We start from the raw sequence: 19,819 nt of genomic DNA, 5'->3' as shown, positions 1-19,819 counted from the left end.
TTTGGGTCATTTAGTCTGTTAAAAAATAGGAGTTCATTCTTCTAAATCATATTTTCATCATTTCATTCAAACACTTTAAAATGTCATTAATTCAAACTCAACATTTAGGCTAGTTAGCAAACTAAATATCAAACTTCAAGTAGCCTATTTTTTATTTTTTGCAAATTAAACATTGAAGTCAGAACTAAATATTTATTTTCCTAACCAAATATTTTATTTTTAAATAAAATTAAAAAATACTTTGCTTGAATCAACTATTTAGTTTACTATTGAAGTATTTAGATGCTAATTAGCTATTTAGTTTAAATATTTTGCTCTAAAATAAATACAAATTAAACATCTGGCTCCAAATTAAGTATTCAGTTTACACACAAAAAATTTAGTTCCAAAGAAAGTATATTTTTAAACTGACATGTATTATGAATGACATGGTGAAAATATGACAACAAAAGATTAACTTAATTTTTTGACTGTTTACCTTTACCAACAGCACCCTGTACTGGCAATTTGTTATGCTGATAAGGTTGATAAGGTTGATTAGAGGGTGATCATTATTTGTTTTTCTATTGCTGATACCGATGCCAATATGTAGGAGTGGTCAGCCGATGGCCGATATCTATTGCCAGTTTTTATGGCCGATATCTAGACAATTTCCACCTTATTTTCAGGCTAAAATGTCACTAATAATGTCAGTCGATGCACAACATTTCTGAAGCTGAATTAGTTTTTGAACCCCGAAACGAACTAACTGTTAAATCTTAATTTTGTCCACTGCTCAGTGTTAAATTCAGACATCTAAATAAAGTTAATTTAGAGTATTTATTTAGCAGATGTTATTAATGAACATAACATACATTGGAGATAAATTCTGCAACAGCACCGGGCTGCCTGAGGATGTGCATGACTTTAAATCGACTTTACTAGGAGCAAATATCGGCCGATGCCAATGTATATATAAAAAAAAAGGTAAATACCGGCCCAATGTATCGGTCTACCCCAGTTCCTATGACTTATTCATCAGCCTGCAAACCTGAGTCTGAGCCTCTTCATAAATGTTAGTGACCTTCATTTCAGCCAAGCGACAACTAGTGACTGTTTTCATAAATTAATCAGCTTATTATATTTGTTTTTATAAGTGTGCATTAAGAAATCACTGATTACTATAAACAAATTGGGAAATTGCATTGATATTCTGCAACTCTTGGGCATAAATGCACAAATTTCAATACATTATTGGATAAACGGGAATTATTCTGCATGGAAATAATAGTTTGCTGAAGAAGAATAATTTGCAGGGTACACATAAATTGTATATTTCCTTTTGAGTTTCAAGTCTTATTTTGTACAAGCCATTTCTTGAACTTTTTCTTTTATGAAAAGAAATTGAATAACTTTTCCTCCACAGTGTTGGATCCTATAAAAACATTTTTATAATTCAAATCGGTCTTCATTTTATTCATACAGTATTGCTCTATAAAACTCAGAGATCACATTTTTAATATATGACTTCCTTTAAAGTTGTGAAGCTGTATCCCCTTAAGTCTCACATAGCAGCACAATTCATTTTTCCTCTTTCATTTCTGGGTAAAACTGGCTTTGTAATTGACTTATAACTAAACAAATCCCCATTGAAGTTATTTATAAATCAAACCAACTTGTGAACCGGAACTGAATTGATCCGGGAAATGACGGTCAAGGCTCACTGTGAACGCACACAACCAGCGTGTTTGGAGATATTCTGAAGAGAGGAATTAGGTTGTTTAATACACTGGCTGCCTCACGATTACATCATTATTTTCATTCATCTCTCCTCTGTCAACTCGGTCGATGTCAGAGAGCCAACATTTCATAACTGCTTTCCTCTGAAGGCATTCAGCTCATGCTTTGCACTTGTCATTCAGAGCATTATTCTGCCCAATTAATTGATCAAACAAATTACCATGTTGTGGCAGAGCAAATGATGGTACACGAGACAGATTTCCTCCCTAGATCAGACCCAGAACATGAGATCTGCTTGACCTTCTCTGATGTTATGAGCAGCATAAGAAGATGCACAGAGACTAGTGCAATTTCTGTACATTGCACTTCCTTCACTATGCCTACTTCAGATTCAGCCTTAAACATTTCAAAAATGGAATTAGAGCTTCACAGAGCTCAAAAGGAAGTAAGGAGACATGTTAGAGAGGACTATATTAATAAGGGAAGGGATTATTGATGAAGGTTCTGCTTTCTTTGCAAGAAGAAACAGCCAAAAGTTTAATTTGATGATGTTCTTTCTTTTATGCAATTTTAAAGGGATAGTCAGTGTTCTTGGGAAAAGCCGTTCAAACGTGCTAAATTTTGAAAATAACAATTCAAAGGTTCAGCCACCGGTTTTTAGGTTCCACCTTAATCCTAATTTATACTTCTCAGTCAGCTCGAGTGCAGCGTCACCCACACCCACTGATGGACATGTTTTCATTTGGACCATCAGGACAACAGAGGGCATAGAGCTTTTCTTAGCCTGCCACCATTACAGTTATGTATCCTGTCCATAATAGTGTATTTACTATTGTGTTAATGTATACATGTATATATGTATATAATGTATAGACTCAGACTAATTTGTCCCTCATTCTCCTCCACCTTTATAGGGTCACCACCTTCAGACCCAGGTTTCTTATAATTTCAGTCTATGAAAATAAGTTAGCTGCATATCTTTGTTCTCCTTTAGTCACGGGGGTATAAACGTTCAAATCTTTGGGCTTTTTCTGTGAGACGTTCTTCATTCTGCTCCATGTCTGCTGCTTGATATCTTCAGCACTCCTTATTTCTTTCAAGGGGGAAAGGCAGTGCTGTTGACAAATTTAAAGGAAGTTGCGTCCTGACCAATCACTGGCTTTCGAGTTAAATTTTTAGGCACACCTCCCATCACTCTTGGCAGGCCTGTCGTGGAGCCCTTGGGCCGAAGCATAACAGGGTTGCATGTCTCCGTACTTTGATTGCAGTGGATCAGCGAAGCCCCAAATCCTCTGCTAGCTAGCCTCGGTCAGCTCACGAGTTTTGTGACCCAGTCAGTCAGCCAGCTCAACCAACATGTTATATTTCAACCCGTCTTTGACCAAACACACAGCCTTTCCTCCATTCAACAGTAAAATAAAGTACAGAAATATAATTTTACTTACTGGTAAAAACGAAGCAGAAACGGCTTGGATGATCTTTTAGTGCAGTCAATGACCACAGCTTGCCCTCTTTGTCCAAATAACTCATGACTAACATCCAAACACAAACACACAGAGGGCACAACTAAGGTTCAGAGAGTGGAAATGGTTGAACATCTATTAATGTGAGGCCCAGAGCACTAGCTAGTGGCTCTGATGCTCACTGATTATTCATAATTTCAAGCATTTATTTACACCTAAATGGAAGAGTTACAAAAAAATCACTCCCATCAGAATTGTCATGAATGTAAACAAGATCTGTTAAACCTAAAATGTTTTTTTGAACCAGGCTGTAAAGATGTTTATTTCTGCTGTGGAATTGGCATTTTTAACATGGGAGTCAATGAGGGATTTGCTCTGTTTTGGAGCCAGCCCCTAGTGGATGAGAATGGAACTACAATTTTTGGCACATGTGTGTAGGGAGCAAAGCCAGCAGCCTTAACTGACCCCTTACCCACGCAGATTAAATATAGCTTTAGACTCGCAGAACCTGATGCTCGAAGAAAATGGTAAAATGTCGGATACTGTCAAAAAAAACATTAAAACACAATGATAGCTTCATTTTTTGTTGGCATCTTTTTGGCCATAATTTCTAATGTAACACATTTACAGAACGCTCTAACTATTTAGCAGACTAGCCAATATAGTGTTGCATTTTAGTGGTGAGAACAAGGCCGTTTTAGCTTTCTTTCTTAACTCAAACTCGCAGCAGCTCAGAGCCACCATCAGTCTGGGAAAACCCCACAAACAACACGTCAAACTTCCAAAACCCAACACGAACCTCCTCCAAACAACTCTTTAATGTAAAACAAATCATTAAATGAAATTTACAAACACAAACAGAACAGAAGATTTCGTCCATTAAACTAGGTAGCTCGGTTCTGGCTTTGCTTCCTGTTCAGCAGATGAGAATGTGTGGTCAGAGGAAGGTTTGATAGATGCATCAGGATCCAGTCGTGACTGGACGAGGTTTTTCCATGGATTGTACATTTCAGAGGCGATTAAAATATTTTTTTTTTTGAGAAAACATTTTATTGATTTGTTGGCATCGATATGTGAAAAGCAATAATGCAAAAACATCTACTTCACCTTTAAATGAACAAGTTTGGGATTTGAACTGCAAAACAAGAATGTCAGGGTAAATTCGTTTCTTGGTTTGGTGTTTTAATTTTCAAAGAATCTTACGCAGCTCGACTGAATAAAATGTGACAGTCCTTTAACAGAGTTGTGACATCCTCAGATGGGCTATTTTACAGGCTGATGCACTGGTTAGTTATTTTCTTGAAAACAAGTAAAAAAAAATAAACAAATAAACGTTTTTGGAGATATCCACCTGTCGTTGCCTTTACTTCTCTTGGTTAAAAACATTAAAACACAGTTTCACGTGTTGTTACTAAAATAAGAAAACTAAGCTTTGACATTGTCTCTAAGAGACAAAACAACAAAATAAAGCAAGAAGTCCAGTGTCCTAGGGTTACCATGCCCTGGACGAGTGAGTACCTTCACCCACTTTTCACACATTGTTCATTCTTTCTTATCTCACAGACCTCCCCACTGGATGGGAAGAGGGATTTACCTTCGAAGGGGCTCGGTGCTTTATCAAGTGAGTGCAACACCCTTCTGCTGGACCCAATCGCATCACAATCCTGTCATAATGGAAAACAGAATTCACAGTTCTTTTTACTTTCAACATGCCAACATGGTTCCTTGTGTCTAGTTATTTCTACTGTAGTGACCCCTGAAGAAGGAAGCATTCATTCAGTCTCATGTTGCCCCTGAACGCTTGGATTGTGTTTGCAGTAAATATTGAAAAGTTGTAAATGCAGAACCTTTACTCCCCTTCTCTCTGCTGGAGGATATCACAAAGGTTAATGATTACACAGCAACACGGTGCAAATACCAGTCAGAGCTGGGCAAAGTGTGCTTGGTTGTTTTTTACCAGCTGTTTTTATGTATTTGGAATTAGATGGCTCAAAAGTTGAGCCAAAGTGTAATTAGTTCTGTTTTTCTAACTTTTGCAGCAATGTTTGGGTTTAAATGATATTGTTTCAAGGCTCCCACACACTCTGATAAAATCACACTGTAGTTTAACTAAAGTCTAAGCTACATTGTGCCGATTAGACGTAAAAACAATTGAAATGCAAGTGTGCTTTAGTTTGTTTAAATCCCAGCTATTTTATGCACATATTGCCTTTACATACCTCTTTGGGATTCAAAATACAAATTTGCTCTCGTTTTAAACACTAGTGTCAGTGTTTTATTGATGTGTGTTGGTTCTGGTTGGGTTATTTGTAGCAGCGGTGACTCTGCTAAGGTTATCCAGAGTTTTTGTCTCCAGTGCATCTGTCGTCCAGGACTGATACGTAAGCTCTCAGAGACGTCCAGAGTGTGACGTGAGACCACGGGTTAAGAGCTAATAAATAAATAAAGATATAGGACACATTACATCCACTTCATGGAGACTGATTAGAGTGTGAAACTGTCATGTCTCGTTCTGCGTCTCCCTCATGTGTCTCTTTGTGTTCTCCATCCCTCTCTAGGTTCCCCTTATGTGTCTCTTTGTGTTCCTCATGTGTCTCCTTGTCTGCATCCCCACTCAGGTGCCTCCCTGTGGTCCCCAGCCCCCTCCAGGTTCTCTCCAGGTTTTCCTCATGTTTCCCTTAGTCACTTTTCTTATCTTTAGGTCCCCCCCCCCCCCCCCCCCTGTCTTCCAGTGTTTTTGGTTCTCTTACTCCTAGATCATTAGTTGTATTATCTTTAGTTCTCCAGAGTCTTATTTCTACAAGTGTTTTACGTTATTCAGTTCAGTAGCTTTGTTTAACAGGTTTTAGTTGGGGCTTTCCTCACCTGCCTTGTTCTGCTCCTCTTGGTTATTAATATCACCTGCGCCCAGTCCTCCTAATCACCCAGCCCCTGCGTATGAAACCCTGTCCTGTCTTTCTGTGTTTGTCGATCCATTGTTTGTGTCAGCGTTGTACCCTCCCCCCTGGTCTCTAGGATTTTTTGGATATCTCCAGGTTTGCTCTTGAAGAGAGCACTTTGTCTCTAGGTCTCTTGGTTTTCATACTAGGATTTTTGGATTTTTAGTTTTGGCTTCCTGCCCCATTGGATTTACTTTTGAACAATCACTCCTAATAAAGGATTTTTAAGTTTATTTCAACTCCTCCCTACTCGCAGCGTGACAGAAATGTTATTTGGAATGCTGACATTTTATTAATCCTACTGTTTCACAGCATGCAAATGAGTTAAAATCCTTGTAGAAAATTAGGATTTTATGTAAAAATGTTATCCGTTTGCTAGGGCTAGACGATGTAGAAATAAAAGCATATAATCAAAAAATTGTTTTTGATTGGTTGGTAGTAAGTATTGCTAGGCTGTAATAGCAAAAGTAAGGAAAACTTTCTATTGTATTTTTATTGATCCATTTTTTTTTCTATCGCGCCGTCCTAATGTTTGCTATATCTCCCAGTGAGCGTCATACAGTGAGTGGTTCCCAAAGTTGGGGTCGTGACCCTACTGATCACTGTGTCTTGTGGTGTCTTCCTCAAATAAAAAAATAAAATAGAAAAACAATTGCTGAAGCTATATTTCTTACATAATTGTTACAAAAACTCAAATAAATAGTCCTAAATGCATATGAGTGAAAATGAGATCAAGCGATTTTCTTTACGCCCTGAATTATTTAGCTTCTTAAGCATGTTAGTGGTAAATCAGAGATTTCGGGGGGTAGCGTGCTTTGACAGATGCTGTTTTGTGGGTAAGAAGTCGAAAAGGATGGGAACCACTGATATAGTGAGATGAGTGCACATTGATTTTGCTTCCTTTTAAGGAAAGATGTCACATTTAAAGTTGACGACGTGTGTGTGTGTTGGGTTTTGAAGTTAATAGAATTGTTTCCCTGGCTTTAATTTAGCAGTTTTTATTTTTTCAGTTTTATTTTGAATTTTCTTTATGGTTTGAGTTTTGGGTTCTGCATCCTCATTTTCTTGATTGTTGTCTTTGCTTTATGACGGTCCTTTTCCTTCCTAGAAGCTGCATTCAGAAATGTTTGTTGTCTGCAGGATCCTCAAATCATGTGTGAAGCATAAATATTGAACTTTTTATATTATGTATCTTATTCTCCAGGAGTTCTCGTGTGTTAAGCGTGTGAGATGAAGCTAATGTTACATAGCTTACATTTTAGTTGGTTCAGTTTGTGTTCCTTTTTTGAGTGAAGAGAAAGCTCCCCACCATTAGCATTCAGCTATCCGACATATGTCTTTGATGTAGAACGTATGTCACATTCCCTGCTCTCCTATAGTAGTCAGCTGCATGGAGCTAATTAAAAGCGATCACTGGCGCTGTCACACAGTCACTACTGATTCATCATCTTTTCTCCAAATCCAAGATTATGAGTGAAATGTTTTTTCTGCATTTTCACTCCAGATACACCCCCTCACACTGCATGTATGGACATTATGTTGACAAACCCTCCAAAGCCCCATAATGCCACTGTACTGGTGATATTATGCCTTATTATTCCCACTGAGCCCACTCTCCGTTTCTACTTCCTGGTGAATTTGGGGGGAGCTCGCATGGCGGTTTGCCAGTCTGACTAAAAGGCAGCAATTTTATATTCCACTGTTTTATCACAGCCTCTGGCTGCAAAACAGATTTGGGAACCACATTCACATTAAGTGAATCACTGTGATTCTGACTCAGTCCAGTCATGCATGCACGCTGCAGTTTTCGTGGGAGAAAAACAATTTGCTTCATGCATCAGCTGAATTTTAAACAAGACTTAAGACAAAACTGTCAGGATGGCATTTAATTTTCATGGTGAGCCTGGTGAACACTGTTGAATAGAGTCACAACCAGCAGACAAGTGGCAAAAATCTTTCTGCTCGTAGCTTTTTGAAGTGTTCAGAGTCCAAACATTTAATTAAAGCGTACAGAGTCAATGTAGCTCCTGGATTTGGGTGGTGATGACGATGCTCTTTTATTTTAACAAGCACCCCACACCAACATACACCCTGCCATTGAATGGATTACCTGCAGCTTCAGCTTCCCTCTCTCATATTTCATTCCTTTTGCTTTCCCTCTCCTGTCACACATTTGTAATGCACGTCACTCCCCGTGTCTGTGATTTAATTCAGAACAGCACAGGGGCCCAAGTGAAAACTCAACTCTGAATATCATTAGAGTTTATGCATTTGCACCAAAATAAGTTAAACGTCAGCTGATGCATATTTAGCTTTTTATACGTGACACGGCCTCCACAGGCTTTCTGCTGACATACTTCCTGTGGTTCCTTCTTGTTTTCATGAAACATGAGTTTTGAGTTTTAGTCATGTGGTCACTTGAACCAGAGTAATAAGGACCCCCACATGTCAGCTCTAAGCAAGTTCAGTATTTAACTCAGATGGCTGTATCTCTTAGATGCTTTGAATAACAAGGCTGTGTAAAACCATCCCCGTTCATTTCATCATGAGTCACTGTTTTGACACCAGATTTGTTGACGGGCTTATGTGATAACTGCAACTTGGGCCGACCCTGGAACATTTTGAGGCTGCCAATGAAAGCCTCAGAGGAGTCTCCAACACCATTAGTCAGCTGACAGATAAATAAGCTGCAAGTTCTTAGGTGTGTTCTTGCTGTGTCTTTGTAAATCCATGCTTTCGTTCTTTTTTAAACACAGAAACAGTTTTGTTTACCTGTTTGTAGCTACGGTTTCGCCGACAGCTGCCGGCTTCTTCAGGCTGACGCTGATGGTGGCGCGTCACAATAAAAAAGTCAGCCGTAACAGATCATTGCTTAAGAGAAAACCATATAATGGACTGGGACAGCACACGGATCATAACCACCGAACAACAAAAATACAAAAGATGGATCAAGGAAGCAATAGAGATAAGGAGACGTGGATGTGGGACCATGAACAGGGACGACGGAGTTTACACGCTGGACCACGCATGGGACTGCATCGTCGGAGAGGGGAGAGCGGGCAGTAGAGGGCGACAACGTCCTCTGCTGCCCGCAGATAAACGGAGAAGGAAGTGACGCGCCACCATCAGCGTCAGCCTGAAGAAGCCGGCAGCTGTCGGCGAAACCGTAGCTACAAACAGGTAAACAAAACTGTCTCTGTGTTTAAAAAAGAACGAAAGCATGGAAGCTGCAAGTTATTATTAATGTGTCGTCAGTGTTGAGTATGAAAAGATTACGACTGTGTTTTGGTTTTTAGGTAAAAAGGTTCAGGCATTTCTCTGTGAATTACAGACTCAATCACAGATTAGTTTCTGTTACTCTTTCATTTTTTTATGCTCAGCAAATTCTGCAAAATGGTCTGGCTTACGGTAGCTGTGCGATTTGGCGCTTACCGTCTGGTTTCACAGTGCGAGCATCAAGCAGCAGCTTGTGCTGACGCAGGCTGTCCTCTGTTAGGAAGGTGCTGAAAAGGATGAGTTACAGGTTTTTGGTGCTGGGTCAATGTAAACTGGAGGCGACGCCGGTCCTAAGACCTGCCTGTAGAGGTTTGAAGGAGGGAAATGGCTTGTTTTGGTTCTGATTTAGGCTGTGTGTGGGTGGGTCAGTGATCACAAAGTCTTCTTACCAGTTCAACCCAAAAATCAGTGCATTGTTTTCAGGTTCAGGAGGGCTTCATGTAATGAAAATGTGCTATCCTTAAGGTGCTTCCATGAAATGAGATTGACTTCAGTGGCCATACTTGTGCATCCAAATGTTAAAATGTGGATGCATCATTAATATATTTGTGTTTTTCATCATTAAGGCTGAAAAAGTTCATCGAGTATCTCAGATAAGCCCGTGCTTACCTTGTTTTACAGGGACAGTTATTATTGTTGCACTGAATGTGTTGTTTGTGATGGGAGAATGCGCTCCGTCCTGCAGCGCTCCTCCGTGACAGCGGGGGTGGGGGTGGGGGGAATGCACACGTTCCGCTGCTGTTTCTCATCAGTATCAGCTGATGGTGGGCTTTTGTTTGTTTGGAGGGGGCGGGGCATGACGCTTAGCCTGGCGGGTGGCCAAGCAAAGCCTGGCGAGCTGCCAGGTTTATAAAGCGCTGGGAGAAACCCTGGATTATTTTCCTCTGCTCTACCAAGCACCCCTGCTAAACAAACCAACATGCTGCCTAAAACTTGCTCTGATTGGTTCATTTGTGTGTCTGTTGTGCTGACAGCTATGGCCTAGAAGCTGACTATCAAATAGAGCCCTGCACTGAAGCCCTAGGCCCTCGGGTCGGCTCGGCCCGACGGCCCTCGGGCTGGGCTTCGGGCCAACGACTGTATAATTACCTCGGACATGGGCCTGGCGTCTTTATTTTTAATCAAATTCATAAAAAAATAATTGAAACAATTAAACCAGGGGTCGGCAACATTTTCCCATCAAAGAACCATTATTACCCGTTTCCCACAGTAAAGAAAACACTGATCTTCGTCCCCCTTCCCCCGCCACACCTGGTGTGGGGGGTTGTGCCTTGGTCTGCCTGAGTGTTCGTGGCAACCGGGTCAGGGGGTTTAAGATTTTTGGCATCTGCCTGATCAATCCCGGTGGCTGCCTGGTGGGGTCTGGGTCCCAGGGCTCTGCTGGGTGCCCGGCGGGGGTGGTCGCCCCTGGGTCCCGGGCTCGGCCGGCTAGGGGGTGGGAGGCTGCGGGCGGGCCTGTGGGCTTGCCGCTGATGTCTCCCGGGACTCTGCCGGCTGCTGGTAGTGCCCCCCCGGGGCGATCCTCTGTGCCTCTCGAGGGGAGCGGGGGCCTTTCTTGTTGCAGTCTCCTTGGGTTTCCTGTGTTCTGGGGCAGCGCCTGGATCTCTGAGACTTGGAGCTCCCCCCGTCTCCTGCGCATCTTTGGGGGGCGGATCTGTGGTCCCTCGCACTCTGCTGGACGCTCCTATAGAGAAACCTGACATAAACAAGTGCGTGTACACACACAGGTGCTCACATGGTGCTCTCAAAAGTATGGGCTTGGGCACGTTCAACACATGTCTTAAGACTATGGTGGGCACTTAATGCACTGTGATTTATTATCGTGATTCTTCAGTTAAACAATGTTAATTATATATTTCTTCATCAAGTTGACACAGTGATAGCTTGATCTTGTTGTATTGTTGTTGTGTCCCTTTTTTTTTGTTCTTTTGCTTTTTTAAATGTTTTTCTGCAGGTCTAGAAGCAGATTCTTGTTCATTATTGTTTATTTTCGTGGGAACCCCCCCCCCCCCCCCCCCCACACACACACACACACACACACACTTTTTGTCTTTTCCTTCCTCTTTCACCTCTGACTCCGTGTCTGGTCAGAATTACAATGCATTCAAAGACAATAACAATAAAGTTTTAAGTATCAGGCGTGACATTAAAAGCAGAAGCTTTGATGCTCCACCTGAGAGTAAATCTGTAAGGCTTGTTACCAGCATTCAGAAATCAATTCTGCTTGCTTCACAGCCAGACAGGACACGGTTAAAAAAACAAACAAAAAAAACACTGAGAGCCACAGCAGCCGTTGTGGGCGGGGCCTACCCTCAGACAGCAGAGAACTGCTCACAACAGGTGACAGCAGCCAGTACCGGTCGCCCGTGTACGTCAAAGTTATCTTTCATAAGAAGATAATCAATAAAACGAATTATATAAAGTGGATCCAGAAGTTGTAGCCCGTCTCTGCCTACAATATTTTGATATTTTTCACCCTGTTGGTGGTTTTACTGAGCAGGTGGGGCTTGGGGAGAAATTATGACAAGTCTCTAAATAAAGTAAAATTTTCCAGTGCAGATTGGAGACAACCCATAGAAGCACTGATTTGATCTCATTTCAGAGAAAAATAGAACAGGTTAGATGCACCTACTAAATAAAATGACTAACAAACTCAGGAATCTTTCTTTGCTTCACTGTTCTGGTGCTGAGAATATCACTAATGCGGATCGAAGGAGATACACAGATGAATGCACCTCTTATTTATTATTTGGAGACTACATTTACTGCAGCTGGCAGAGGCAGAGATTTTTTCTATTGATACAGGGAATTTACAGAATCATTTTAAATTTTAATAGGGGAAGACTGCAGGAGGGAGCGGTAAAATACAGGGGGTCCCCAGCAAAAACAAGAAACTTTATGAGTCTGATGAAACCCGCTGGTTTTCCATCAGGCAGTCACGGGGCAGCTCCAACGACCCAGTGGCTGTGCTGGGTCAATGTTATCGAGCTCAGTCCGGCTCGGCCGTGAACGAGCCGAGGTCGTGCTCTGCTTAAGAAGAAGTGTTATTTTCCCGCTTCAGAAGAAGCGTCCAACGTGTTTTTACGCTTTCTCCGAGACATGTCACGTTGCTAAGTTGTTAGCGCCGCGCGCTAAAACGTCAGTAGTGCAACGTAGCCTGCTGGAGGTTTTAAGGGTTCAGATGAAACACCCGACCTCTCACGCTACTCACACATCGATCTTAAGTTGTCGCTGTTGCGCTCACGCCGTAATACAGTATTAGATGCGGTTAAAGTCAGACACGAAAAAATAAATTAATTTTACATGAATAAGTGATGCTTAGCCTGGTGGGGGGAGGAAAACCTGGCCTAATAAGCACTGGAGGAAACCCTGTCAAGATCGTCAACACTCGTTTATCTTAACGCTATTGAAACATGTAAACCAAAAAGCATTATATCCACTGCTACCTTTCTAATTTTAAACTCAGTAACTTATGCTGTAACTTCACCTTGCCCTGCCTGCTTCTCCTTGCTGCCGCCGGCTGTGATCACAAGTGACAACATAGTAGTTCCCGCTGCTTCTTCGGGAAACAGCGCAAAAAAAAAACTTGGGATCTTGTAGGCGTGGCAGTGGGATTTCAGCCGTGGCGGGCCGCCACGACTACGCCTATGGAAGGGAAACCCTGTTTAAACTTTGTGCCTAGAGGCCTCTGCGATTGAGATCCAGCCCTGCCCAACACCTTCTCTGGTTAATCTCCTCATTCAGTTCTTCATACCTTTGTTGGCCCTTATCACTGTTTAGCTATAAAAACAAAAACCTTTATTAGAACATCACAATCATCCCAACATCTTATCTCTGGGCTAAGGTATGCAACAACCAGACGGCTGATGGTGTTTTCAAGGAAAGCAAAATGCTTTGAAAAGGAGTTTCTCAAATAAATAATAAATAACCAATTCACATTTCTGGTGTGTGTGGCAGGAAGGTGAGATGCAACATTTTGTGTACCCAAAATAAGAAGCTTGGAATTGATTGCCCTGTTAATGGATGAATTACTGGATAAAGTGCTTAAGTACTGAAATCTTTGATAGCTGCAGCCCTTTAGCTGTGTCTCTAAATGAAGAGAGAACGGTGGCTTTAAAGCAGCTGATGAAGTTTTCTAACTAGCAGTCACAGATGCTGAACCTGCTGATAAATCAGGTAACATCGATTTGCATCCAGTTCCTCTGCTGCTGTGGTCCTGAATGAGCTGCTGCAGTAAGCCATGCATTACAGCAACACACCACTTTTGTGTTGTAACACTGGAGTCATATCACCTGTCAACCTTTACATCTGGAGAAGGACGGCATATAAACAATGTGAAAACTAAGACAGCTAAAACAATTGCAATGTCACATAGAGTAAAATGGTCACTGGATGATAACTCCCTATATTTATTATATAATTCACTTATTGCACCATATTTGAACTATTGTATAGAAATCTGGGGCACAACATATAAAACTTATACAAATTCTATATATATATATATTGCAAAAAAAAAGCAATAAGAATCATTACAAGGAGTAATTACAGAGATCCATCTAACCCGTTATTCATAAAAACAAAACCATTAAAATTCTATGACCTAGTGGACTACAATATTTCTAAATTTATAATGTAAACAAAAAAAAACCCTTCCTAAAAATTTACTATGAAGATTTATAAAAAGACAGAGTAAATATGAACTAAAAGGACATGAATTATTTACAATACATAAGCATAGAATAATTATAAAGAAGCGCTGTGTCTCTTTATATGGGGTTAAAATATGGAATAAGCTAGGTAATGTAATCAAGGATGCAAAAACGATATTTACTTTCAAAAAACTAATAAAAATGAAATACTGGAATCGTATACGTGCAAATCAATTTTATTAAAAATAAAATAAAATAAAAATAAAGCTATAGAAGATGTGTGTAGGTATATTCGTGTGTATGTATGTTTGTGTATGTGTATATGTAGTGGATACGTGTGTACAGTATATGTATAGATGAAGTATGTGCAAGCATATGGGCATGCAATGCACTTTAATGTATGTATATATACATATATATACATATATATATATATATATATATATATATATATATATATATATATATATATATATATGTATGAATAGGTATATGTGCAAAAATCCTTTTGCTTTTTGAATTGTTATTACTATTAATTTTCTCTTTCTTCTTTACAAATTGAACTCAAGTTAGCTAACCAGTCGAGCAATTACCTTGTATAGGCTAATTAATAATTATTGTTATTTCTTTGTAAAAATGTCATTTTAGTTCAAAAGTAAGTTTTCCACATGTGGCTTGTTCATAAGTTTTCTTCTTTCTGTTCCCTTTTCATTTTCTTGGTTTGAGAAACCTCATTTTATTTGTCAGTATTGTTTTTTTTCTATTTTAATAATAAATTAAATAAATAATTAAGAAAATATTGAGTGTGGATGCAGGACTGTTTGCTGCACTTACGTTCAGAATAGGCTGATGCAGATAGATGTCTCTCTGTTTTAGGTTCAGTGACTCTGCTTTGAAAATAAGAGGAAGGGATAACTGCTGCTTTTGGTTACATACTCGTTTTTGAACATGACTGAGTGAATAAGTGAATCCCACCCACAAGTCCAGCTTGATTTCTGCTCAGTTATTGATCTGTATGGCGACACAGCTGTTTTTGAGTGTTTGTTACTATAAAGTCAAACTACTCTGGTATTCTATGAAACTAACACTTGCATTAAGCTAATCTCTTACTTCTGCATAATTCAGAAATCAGATTATTCAAAAGGATGCCAAGTTAAATCTGGCCAATGATAACAAAAATATCTCCAGAGGAACTGTGTTTGGTTGTTCACTCTCTGCTTTGAAGTCTCACACACTCACTGACTGGCACAATTAAAAGTCAGAGTGTTGGCTTGCTCTCTGATCATTACACGGCTGCAGAAACTACCATGTCAGGCTAAAACCTTTTTAGCAGACATTTCTTGCATAACAGTTTTTGCATTATTTTGATACATGTCAGCTGTCAGAGTGAACAAAACCAGTTTTTTTTCTGGAAAACACTTTAATTCAAGATAATATCTGTTTGAAAATCTGAGTTTTACTCTGTAAACCAAAAATCTGTTTTTTTTTTTTTTTGGAAGATTTCTTCTGACAGCTTATTGACAAAGTCCAGAAATTGTGCCAGTACCAGTTCTTCTGTTCTTGACTCATCTCGTCTTTTTTCCTCTGAAGCATCATTTTCAGATGTTGAAACTTTGAGCTTCTGCGAAATGAAAAAGCTGCAGAATGGCAGCTTGTCACCGTAGGGTTCCTGCTTGAGTGACGTTAGACAAAGTGAATAAAAATTAGTGATCTACGGGTTCACGTTGATCCTTATTACTCTCTTGGTCCATGCTGGCTTTCTTTGTAGCTTAACCTGATATCTAGGAATCGCTGAGGGCTAAGGTCTTCATCTTTCAGACCAGCAGTGATGAGAGTCTAGTGGTTACCGCTGACATGCACGCCTCCTCCTGCTCAGTGGAACATGAGCAAAGTCTTATATCAGACCTCCTTATGTAACCCAGAAAATTCAGTCACTCTGGTCAGAATGAGACAAGATAACACTTTTAGACAAAATGCATACTATGGTAGAGGCAGTGTAGTAAATTTAGCTGATAAGGTACTTTATTAAACTTAACAACCACTGCTGTGCTCGATACTCTTTCTTTCTTCTTGCTTCACAGCAACTAAACGTGCATAAATAATTAATCATGGCTAGAACAAGTAAAGCCAGTTTCATTGCATTTGTTTTGCTGGAGATGCAGCCTGTCTCAGCATGCACTCGATGAGAGACAAATTGCACGTTTAAGCTAGCTGCACAAAGAGAAATCACCACATTCACACCTGTAGGCTGATCTGCTTCCAGTCCTGATATCTGTGTCTAGGAGGAAACCTGAGCACCTGTAGGAACTGGTCACAAGGTGTAACCATGGCTTAAATAAGTGAGCCTCTCCACAGTTTTGGACTTGCATGTAGTCGTTTGTGTCCTGAGGAGGAGCCGCCTGTCATGACAAACCATTTCCACCAGACTGACAGCATGAATTTAGTGGGTAAAAATAGCCCACATTTACAAGTTGTATGTGGAGTTTTACATGTTATTAGTCTGTGCTCGAGGTTAGGAGTCCTGTTGTGACTTGTTTCCCGTCTGTGTGTGTGTGTGTGTGTGTGTGTGTGTGTGTGTACACGTCTTAAGTAAGTGTGAATTCATAAATCAGACCTAATAAATGCCTCACATGTGTATTTTTTAAAGACTTTTTATTATGATTCCTCCATAATGGACACTTGCCTTTAAACACATTGGAATATAAGATATAATCCATCTTTTAAATACTTTTATACAAGTTCCTGTTTGATGCAGATGGTAGGGATTAGAGTGGAATATTCTTTTTCATCCCTTTACTTTTAAACATCTTTAAGGCACAGTGTGTAATATTTGTATTTGTTTTGTCAAATTCTGTGTATCCGTTCACAAACTTGTCCTTTTTCATTCATATTTCTAAGGTCAGAGAAATGATCTAACACTAGAACCCCCAAGGCAATGATTTAGACTGTTTTCATATTTTGATATAACAGCTTTAGTTAGATGGATCTCAGGTTGTCCTGGCTTTTCCTCTTTTTCAATTGAATTCAATTTTATTTATATAGCGCCAAATCACGACAAGAGTCATCTCAAGGCACTTCACATAATAAACATTCCAATTCAGGTCAGTTCATTTTTGTGTCTCCTTGATTTTTGCGATAAGATTTACATAAAATAATGTATCAAAAAAGAAATATAGCTGTTTTTGTCTCCCACACGCTATGAGTCTGACAGCTCTATTGTTTACATGGTAAAGTTTTCCCGCGGATGACATACATCATCGCCGTTGCTAAGCAACCAACTTTCCAGCTCGAGCGCGCTCACTCTCCATTCAAACTCCGTGTGAAATAGCTGCTGAAACAGCTTTAGAAGAACATTCTCAGTGAAACAAGCATGAGAAGTGATAGTGCTTCAGGCGGAGAGAGGGAAGCTGATGGAAACTGGTCAGTAGGAAGCGACAGAGACTCTAACAGCAACGTGAATTACGACCTCTGACCCCTCGCCCCACCCATGGATAGGAGTCGTGTCAGTCACCCAGCAAACAATAGAGAGACTTCTTTTTAAGGTTTAGATTAAAATGATAATTTCTTAGCATATTCTTAGGTTCACGCATCCATAAAGAGTTAAATAACAACACACTTCAACCATTTTGCTGCAGAGTGTCATTGTCAGCCTGCATTTAATGGCCAAAATGACCGGTACTGGGAGTTCTAGTGAAGTTAGAATTCTGAGAGTTGCAGTGTTATTCTCTCCAGCACATTTCGAGATTGCCCCTGGATTTCCTCCTAGTGAGGTGTGTCTGGAAAAAAACCTCTAGCGGGAGAACACTAGGAGTCATATAGTCAGATGCCCATACCTAAGATGACTCATTTCAGCGAGGAGAAGATCTTAGCTACATATTAAGCTTTACAGCCGTTATGCAATGATTATACATACGGAGGAAAGGCTAGGTTTGGCTGGCCTTATTTCAGCCCCTTTGTATCTAGGAATGTGTTCGTATGGTCATGATCTTAATCTGGGGGAGAGTCGGAATGTAAATACTAAGAGCTTTACCTTTCAGCTCAGCTCTATCTTCACCACTATAAGCTTTAGTCACTTCTTCATTACTGCAAAAGAAGCACCAATCCGTTGCTCTAACCTACCTTTACTTGTGTACACGGCACTAAGATACTTGAACGTGTCTACTTGAAGCAAAGATCCAGTCCCAGGCCTAGTCCACACGTAGCTGGGTTTTTTTTAAACGAATATCCGCCCCTCCAAAAACTTGCATCCACACCACCTCGTTTTAAAAAAAACTCTGTCCACAGGTACCCGGATAAATACGTTGTTAAGGACATGCCAGACCTGTAGGTGGCAGTACTTCCCCCGTTCTTAACCTCGTCCTTTGTCTGTGGTCTTCCGCAAGGAGCAGTAATTCCGCTTGCAAAAACAAACAAGCAGAAAGCGCTTGGACAATTGATAAAGCGAGCGCAGCTCTGAGGGCATCCATGCTGGCTAGTGTAAACACAGGTCGCACACGTGATGTCAGCATTTTTTTGTCGCGGAAAGTGACGTTGCGGACCTTAAAACTCCGGTTTTGTCTGTCCACACGCAGACACCCAAAACGGAGAAAACGCAGATCTTCACTTTGGCCGGAGTTTTTAAAAAGATCAGTTTTCGTGTGAAAAAACTCCGTTTTCATGTGGATGACAGGCCAAAACGTAGAAAAATATCTACGTTTTGGCAGATCCCGGCTACGTGTGGACAGGGCCCCAGTCTAGAAGCATTCCATCATTTCCTGATTGAGAACATGACCTGGACATGGAGGAGCAGTCTTGGTGACCTGGTGCACTCTAAAGGTCATCTGTTGGAGACATCAACAAAACAACATCATCTGCAAAAAGCAGAGCTTTTTTTCCTGTTCTTTCACTGTGAAAAACTGGGATTCTGATATTTTCTGTGAATATTTGAATCCACCAGTGTTGATGTTAATTTCTCCTGTGATTTTAAAGTCCACGCAGTTCCTAGGTGGTAAAATGATAAATGTGTACGACCCGGCCATTCACACAACAAATATTAACCAAAAGCACACATTGGGGCAGCATCTAATTCAAACTCCTCAGCGCTGAGAGAATTCCTAATTACCCTGTTTGCAGGGGGAAGTTCAAATGACTGTGACTGCTGGCTCAACGGATCTGTCAGAGCTCGATACTCTAGCAGCAGCTCACATGTGAGCACGGTTTGATTTAAGAGGGGGACTAAGGAGATCTGGATCTGTTGTGCATCATCTCCCATTTCTGAGGTTTGGTGCTGACTATGGGACAGTCAGCTTTGAGCTGCTCAGACTTCTCTCTCAGCTCTCTGTGGAGTCTGTGCCATCTGGCTCTGGCCGGAAGAAAACAGTGTATCTGTTTGGTGTTGGGATGCTCTGTGTGTGAACATATGTGGAATAAATCCTTCAATGTAGAGAGGCTCGCTCCAGGTGCTGATTAAGACCGTTTCACAGTAAAAATACACATTGGTCCAAGTTAGCATTAGCAAACATAAAACAAGCTGCAAAATATACAAAGTTGATCATTTATTTCTTTGTAAAGATGTTTTACTGATTTTATGGATTCTTGTAACATTTCTGGGACATTTTCAGTGTTTTGTTCTGTGTTTAGTCCTGGCTGCAGGCTGACTGGGGTGAGAGGAGCGCTCAGACCACAGTAATTCTTGTTCCTAAAGCCTCTTAGTTACATGGTGTCTTTGATTTAATGCTGAGTTGAACTTGATTAATCCCTGTATTAATCTAAGATGAGCTATCTTTTGCTG

General features: G+C 40.4%; 1 protein-coding gene across 19 annotated transcripts in view; it reads left to right on the top strand.

Annotated features, from left to right (window-relative positions):
• The window catches only part of LOC107388605 (pleckstrin homology domain-containing family A member 5), a 121,890-nt gene that overhangs the window by 1,615 nt on the left and 100,456 nt on the right, over window positions 1-19,819 (top strand). For all 19 annotated transcript variants that reach the window (XM_070550322.1, XM_070550323.1, XM_070550321.1 and 16 more), the window contains exon 3: window positions 4,746-4,803. In XM_070550322.1, the coding sequence (XP_070406423.1) occupies window positions 4,746-4,803 (58 nt within the window). The remainder of the gene's footprint in view (window positions 1-4,745; window positions 4,804-19,819) is intronic.

This window comes from Nothobranchius furzeri, chromosome 4, assembly GCF_043380555.1.
Source record: "Nothobranchius furzeri strain GRZ-AD chromosome 4, NfurGRZ-RIMD1, whole genome shotgun sequence".
Classification (NCBI taxonomy): domain Eukaryota; kingdom Metazoa; phylum Chordata; class Actinopteri; order Cyprinodontiformes; family Nothobranchiidae; genus Nothobranchius; species Nothobranchius furzeri.
The sequence above is the reverse complement of the archived record's forward strand: the minus strand, read 5'-3'. Positions and strand labels throughout refer to the sequence as shown.